Source organism: Galeopterus variegatus, unplaced genomic scaffold (genome assembly GCF_000696425.1).
Source record: "Galeopterus variegatus unplaced genomic scaffold, G_variegatus-3.0.2 Scaffold2047, whole genome shotgun sequence".
Taxonomy (NCBI): Eukaryota; Metazoa; Chordata; class Mammalia; order Dermoptera; family Cynocephalidae; genus Galeopterus; species Galeopterus variegatus.
Window position 1 is genome coordinate 114,941 of NW_007728158.1, and position 7,775 is coordinate 122,715.

At 39.6% G+C, this 7,775-nt stretch overlaps 1 protein-coding gene across 1 annotated transcript in view; it reads right to left on the reverse strand.

Moving 5' to 3' along the window:
- Positions 1–7,775, reverse strand: part of EXT2 (exostosin glycosyltransferase 2) — a 180,644-nt gene that overhangs the window by 74,419 nt on the left and 98,450 nt on the right. Inside the window, exon 9 of the mRNA XM_008580244.1 lies at positions 7,009–7,140. Within this exon, the coding sequence (XP_008578466.1) occupies positions 7,009–7,140 (132 nt within the window). The remainder of the gene's footprint in view (positions 1–7,008; positions 7,141–7,775) is intronic.

A 7,775-nucleotide genomic window follows, 5' to 3' on the forward strand; every position in this document is an offset into this window, starting at 1 on the left:
GAGGTTTCGGTGATGGGCCATAATAATCAACCACATTGTATATTGACAAAATAAAAATTTAAAGGAAAAAAAAAAACAAAAATCAAATATTAATTGAAAGACCTATAAAAAGGATAGAGTATTAAAAATGGAAACAAAATTCACTATCCTGAGGTTATAATCCTCAACTGCCACATTTCCCTAGTAACTTTTGTTACTAAATCATTTAAGCAAACCTCAAGGAGAAATTACCATGGCACCTGAAACTAGGGAAAAGGAATCTGATGTGCAAATGAGTGAGAGGTGGTGCAGGAAGATGACTTTTCAAAACATTCAGTGTGTTCTCAATTAATCTGCTGTCAGATCCAGCTCCTATAGACTTGGAAAAATTATTCTACTCGCTGCCCTCCTACATGCTATGTGCTGTAAGGAAGCAGTCAGGTTTTGATTCATGAAAGCTGGAGCCATAAAAACCGTCTTTAAGTAAGCAATGGAGGAGGACTGCATCCAAGGAAACAATGTGTGTAGGTTCACCCAGCACCACCACCAAGGCTGCTGTGCAGATGTGTGTTACACAGGTACACAGTCTCTCTCTACTAGGAAGGGTTTAGCATAGTCATGCAAAAGATCTGACTGACATGCTTATTTTAACAATATTCCCGAGTCTGTCTTTTCATACCCCTTACATGTCATCCCCATCTGGATCTCGCTTGTGACCCAGTCTTTTCCACTTTCTATCTGACCATCAGGATCAGCCAAGTTCTTTGCTTGGGGTCCCAGATCAAGCTCTTTGGATCTTCTGGCATCTCTCCATCTGCAGACCCAGCTCAGCTTTCCTTATTCCCTGGTTGCTGATGACCTGACACTTTCTAGCTTGTTTGCACAGAAGTAAACGGTACTCAAGGAAAGGTCTGGAATTTAGGGTACTGTACTGGATCACTTTATGTGACCCTATAAATGTGTTATCTACAAAAACAATAGACTTCAAAAAGCTTACACTTACCTAAAATTCAAGCTAAAATTTCTAAATTCCATACATATTTTCATCATATATAGGCAGTGGGAGGAAGAAGGGGAGAATAAGCCAAGGCCTCCTGGGGGGGCAGGGTTGGCTTTCAAATTCCAGAGAAACATTCCACAACCTGAAAGCTAAAGGGCACTGAGTTGAGTTAAGCAGACTGTTAACCTACTATCTTTTCAACTTAGAGTTCTGCTTCATGCATCTGAGCTGGTACTTCTTCAGCTTGCAGAGTGATTTATTGCTTGTTAGTGTTTAGAGCTGAGTGATATTTTCAGCGGCTTGTACGACCACAACCTTCGTGAGGACCGCCATCTGGACATCTAAATACAGGCTACTCTGAGTTCTTCATGTAGCTGAGACATATATAATCTGAACCCAGTCTCTGTATGCTTCTAATCCGAGCCCTAGGGATCAAGAAAAGGAACTGGATGGGGAGAGAGGGAGAGTCTTCTCCTGTCAGCGAGTTAGGACACACACAGTGAATCAAATCCAACATCAAAATATGGTCCCCAGACAAGCAGCATCAACATCCAAGACTTGGGAACTTGCTAGAAATGCAAATTCTAGGCTCCCACCTGAGACCTACCCACTCTGAATCTTGGGGTGAAGTGGCAGCACTCTGCATTTTAACAAGCCTTTCAGGAGATTCTGATGCACACTGAAGTTTGAGAACCACTGCCCCAGGACAAGCTCTGCCACATTCTGCCCACAACTCTGATCCTCAGGGGTGACACTGGCCAATCAAGTGCTCTTACGCAATACTCTCATATGGCCGGCCCCTTGCCCTTTCTATCTTCAAAAACTGGACTTCGAGTGAGGATTATAGAAGGTCCAGTTAAGTATATAACCCTCATCTGAGGCTTCGATGCAGCTAAGTTGCCACTCTGGATAGATATCACAGGAACAAGCTCTTGTTTTTCAACCTCATTCTTCTGCTGGGTACAATAATCCATTTTAAGTCACTTCTCCATTTTTCTTATCAATTTTTACCAATGGTCGCGAAGACCTTGACTATCTCCTCTTTCCGTTCTAGGTCTGGTATAATAAATGTAGAAAGTAAAAAAATCTGAGATATCTTTATTAGTGTTACGTATGATAGCAAACTTGAAAAAATTAAGTGTTGATCAAAAGAGTAAATAAAATTATGACATATTGATAAGATGGGATATAATCTTCCAAATCATGTTGTAGAAAAATAACATGGAAAAAAACTTCATTGTATGTGATTTTAAGACTATATTACATACAGTTTTCAAAAATTGTCATTGAGAGGATACGGACATTCCAGAAATCCAAACATTCAGTTTAATGCTCACTTGTCTTGGTCTCTGTCCTTCTGCATATGCTCACATGCAGCAGAGAACCAGAGGTAAGGGAGGGAGGGTGTCCAAGGAGAGTCCCAGCCATACAGTGAGCCCCACACAGAGGGATAAAGGTCTGCCAAGATGTGAGGCCAGAAAGAGCACTAAAGTTAGAAGAGATACATAAATGGAGTATTTAGGAAGATGATAAAGCTTCACTGATAGCTGCAAAAAGGAGAGAAAAATAAAAGCATGGAGAGACTGAAAAGGTAAAAAAATATAGGCTGCCTTGACATGAGGAGCTAAGAAAATTAATGATAAAAATATACACTCTTCCCCTCACAAGGAACTCTAACTTGGTTAGAAATTCATTCCAAAGAGAAGATTCAAAACAAAGGACCAAATTTCTCCAAGACAGATTTGCTACTTTAAAGTTATGCTCAAGAATTGTTGCGTCAAACTCTTTTGGACGTGGCACAATGGGGATAAAATAACCAGTCTCATTTTAGTGAAAAGAATGGCAATGTGTCTGGTGATGTGAATACTCTGTAAGGCCATCCCTCACCATCTTCATCACCCACACACAGAGGCCTTTTTTACATTAAATTAAGGCAGTTGAATCTGGCCAGAACACAACTCTCGAATCTCACCTCTTCCCCTCTTGGCTGAGCAAGCTCAGGGCATGGCTGAAGGCCCTGACAGCCTATCTTTGAAAAACCCAGACCATCATTTGATTTACTGACCAAGACCCATACCTACTCCCACTTCAGGGTGTCTGACATTATAAATTTGATGGAATCTAGAGGAGAGACTCCCCTGCAGGTTGGGCTCATAGTAATCTCATCTAGAGTAGGTTAAATATTTCTGAAGGGGAGGAGAGAAGTTAACTTGAAATAAATCATTGCTACCCAGGCCTCCTGCCAGTTGCTTTCACTGAAGATGCAGATATGTGCAACCCACTGTTTTAAATCCTGGCTCTCATCACCCAGGCTCCTAGAAAAGTGATTAATACCAAAGTACCCTAAAAAAAGACTACTTAAGAAAGAGTTAAAGAAAAAAATATAGAATACATTTTCTAGTTGTGTATCTAGATTTATTCTTTTTATGCTAATATTCTTTCCAAAATTGTTGAGTTTAGCACTTTGACTATATTGTCAAACATATCTATTTCAAAACTGCAAAATTTCATATTCTGTTTTCTCCTAATCTATATTTTTACAAAGATAACTAAAATTCCAACCATTTACTCTTGTTAAATTCTCTTAGCTTTAAATAAAAGTACATGATAAAGTCCCACTATTTCCATTCTTTACGTCTGGGTCATGACCACCTTACCTGTCTGAATTCTCCTGCAGAAGAAATGTGATATTCTTCTTCTCAAACTTGTACCATATGCTTGGAACAGTAGTAATGTTTCAGCCCAGAGGAGGCTCATGACTCCCATAAAACTCCAGGCAATTCAAGATAATGTACTGGTAGAAGGCCTGGGTTCTCACCTGTTTACACAGCTTACCATTTAGATGACCTTAGACAAGTCATCAGGAACTGTAAGTCTTATCATGAGTGCTTTAAAGATGACAAAGAATCTATCATTTTCCCTACCTTCCCAGCAGGGTGAGGGGCAAATAAAATGACTAATGCCACATCGGCATGTGAGTGAGTCTTGGATGGCTCAAGTCCTGGGATTCTGATCCTCCTCCCTCCCTCCCTTTTTCCCTCTCTCCATCCCTTCTTCCTTCTTTGTATATCAAGGGCCTCCTGTCTGAATTAAATTGTCCTAGGTATTATGAGGAATACCAAGATAAGTCAGAAATGCCTTATGGTGCTTAACACTTTACAGGAGATTAAACTTCTATATGTGTTAAGTTACAGGAGAGAAACACAGATAACATGCTCTAAGAGTTAAGAGGAGGAAAAGATTACTTCCTGCTGAGGAAAAGCTCGTGGAAGAAGGGGTATATAAGCCAACCGCTAAAGTCTGTATAAAATGCAGATGTTTGGGGATGATGGTGAAGAAAGGCACGCCAGGGAAAGGGCCAACAGTCACAACGCCACAGAGAGAAGGAAGAGCATGGAGCATACCAGGAAGGAAGAAGCTGCGTCGCCAGAAATCTAGAACTCCCTGAAAGGGAACAGAAGGAAGGAAAGCTAGAAAGGTAGACTGGAGCCAGACTGTGAAGGCCCTGCAGTTGACTGGGTTTGGACTCCAATACCATGCTCACCTATGACCCCCCATGCACCCAAATATCTGTCTGGATAAACTACACCGTGTACCTCAATCTTCCTAAACTTCTTCCTCACTCACCAGTGAGAATAGTAAATTCTCCCAGATATTGCTCGAATTTGTCCTTTATTCTCACCTGGATTCCTGAAATAGTCTACTGCCTCCAGTCTTGCCCCACTGCAATACATAATCTGTTCTCCACACTGATGTTGGACAGATCCAGAAGGCAATCTTACCACATTACTCCCCGGCTTAAAATGCCTCAGTGGTTTCTTCTTGCCCACAGATAACACTCCAATACCTCACATACAATGCAGGGTGTTCTGCAATCTGGGCTCTCTCCAGCCTTCGTCCTCTGCCTCACAAGCCTCCCTAACTCCTGCCACACTGAACTCCTTGAAGGTCCTTAAACCACCCTGCTCCCTTGTCCCTCTGTACTTTTGAATTCATGGTGTCTTCAGGATGGAGCCTAACTTTCTCCCTTTTTTCTGACTAGATAATACCTATCCTTCTCTTTTAACACTCAGATCTATTTGATATTGTTCTGGAAGTACTAGCAACACAACTGGATAAAAGAAAAAAAAAAGATTCAAATATTGGAAAAAGGAAGCAAAATTCGCATTTGTAGATATTATCATATACCTAGGAAATAGCAGAATCAACTTTTAAAAAGTTAAGCTGTAGAATTCAGTAAGAGAGTAGTTATAAAATTAATATACAATAGCCAAAACATGTTTTTTACAAATGGTAACCAGTTAGAAACTATAATGTCAGAAAGTATTCCTTTATCAGAGCATAAGAAAGAAAAAAATCTAAGGAAAAATTTGTCAGGACTTGTGAAAAAGCTATATGAAGAAAACTTTAAAATTCCACTAGAAAGACAAATCTTTCTTCCAAACAGCAAGTCCCATTGCTATGTAAGCTCCCCAAAGGCACGGCCCCTTCTCTGCTTTGTTCACTGATACATGCAAAGTACCAAGAACACTGCTGGTACATAGCAGGCATTCAATAAATGCCTACTGACTAAATAAATGCCTAAAACAATCTAAAAATACAATGTGATACCAATCAAAATACAAATTGGATTATCTGGGGAAAACTGACAAAGATATCAACCTTCCACTTGAAAAATACACATGAATGATCATTTTTCACCTAGCAGATGGGCAAAAATTCAAGTACTCAGGGTTACCAAAGGCATGGAGAATGAGAACACCCAAAGTGTAATTTGTGGAACTATAAAATGATTTAGTCTTTTGAAAGGGCAATTTCTCAATATCTATCATTCAAAATGTATATTCTCTTTAACAAATTTCTTAGCTGAAATTAATTCTATAGATACATTCACACATTTATATGCAAACATAAAGAATGTCCCTTGTACTACTGTTAGAAAATAGAAAAAAAAAAATAAAGCAATCTAAATATCTATCGATAATAGACCTATTGTATAAGTTATATCCAAACAATGGAAGACTACTATACAGCCATCCTAAAAAACTAAAGTAGACCTATACAGAATGAAATGGAATTAAGTCCACAATCAAAAATGGCAAGGTGCAGAAAAATACATGTATTATGATCCTATCTGTTTTTTAAAATTACATAATTATGCTTATATGAATAGAAATATCCTGGAAGTTTACCTTTGGTAATGGATTCAAGGAAGAGATGGACAGAAGGAAACTTTACCTCAAGCAAAACAGAAAGATGTTTATTGTTGTTTTTGCCATAAGCATATATCTATCTCCTCTCAGGCACTGCTTCTCAGGCACCACCTCTCAGCAAGTATGCTGGCAGGGAGATGCCTGGCCCCTGTGGTCCAGGGCACTCTGTCTACCACTCTATTATGGGACTTCTCACACAGTCAGGGCTTGACTTGCTGGCTTCACAAATTAGGGAGAGCTTCTTTGAGCGCAGGGACTGTCTTCTTTTTCTGTATTCTCAGCATCTCACAGAGTGCCTAAACCTAGTAACCATTTCTTGAGCAAATGACTGTAGCAATCCATAATGTGTCTAGATCACTTTTGCTTATTATTTTCCTCACAGGTGTTAGAAATGTTAATTGAAATAACATTTTTAAAGCACTCAGCACAGTCCCTGGCAGAGAGTAAGCACTCAAAATATAAGCTATTGCTATTAAGTTGCTTATAGAACTTTTTCAAGAGTTCTAAGCACTTTGACTGCAAAAGTCATCAGGAGGTCTCTGACTTCCAAGTCCCATAACTCCCCATTATCTCTGCAATAAGTAAACAGACTGTCTTCCTAAGCACTTATAAAACAAACTGGAAGCTGTTCCTTCTGTCTTTCTTTTGTCAGCATTGCAAAATTACGCTGCCCTTATCAGACCCCAAGTATAAAAAGCACACTTACATCTTAGAAAGCTAGAATTTAAAGAACATTTACAATTGTAGTACATTTTCCTTTCTCCCATCCTGACAACTAAACTATGCCTCACAGGGTTAAGACTGGAATTCACTTACCACAGCAGGAGGGTCATTCCATTCTTCATAGGAGATGGCAGCGTATGGATAGATCCGGTCATTGATAATCTGCAGCGTTGCCAGGGCAATGGCTTTAATTGACTGGAAGTAAGCTTCCCAGAACCACTGTGCCTAGAAAGAAAACACCATTGTTTTAAGTGAGCAAGCAAGTGAGACAGAGTGGGAGAACTAGATGCTCCATCACAGTCAACTCTGGGTCTGGGTGATTCTTTTATTTCCCAAACAGCAGGGTGCCAATGCTGTTCAAGAGCAGTCAGAATAGAATGTTAGCAAGTAAAATACACATTGGATTTAATTTTGATACAAGAGAAATTCTGTAAAGATGAAAATTTTAATGTGTTATACCACATAAGTTTATATTCTATTTTTAAGATAACACACACAGTAAAAGTGCAAAAATTTTAAGTGTACAGCTCAGTAAATTTTTACATATGTATGTACTCTTACAACTGTCCTGACCCGCAGGATATTCAACGAGGACCCTGGAGGGGGGAGTGGGAATTGGATGGGACAAGAGACACGAGAAATTGAGACAAGACAATATTCTGATAAAGTCTCGTTTATTAGCCAGAAGGTCACAGTTTATATAGACAGCAGGAAGGAATCAGAAGATAAAATTAAGTATGCAGATGTTTTACTGAGAAAACCACAGGGGGGGTTGTTCCGGTAAATGGAAAATTCCCATTATCTATGGCAAGTTGCAAAGTTACCTACACCCAGGGCCGGCCCGGTGGCGCACTGGATAG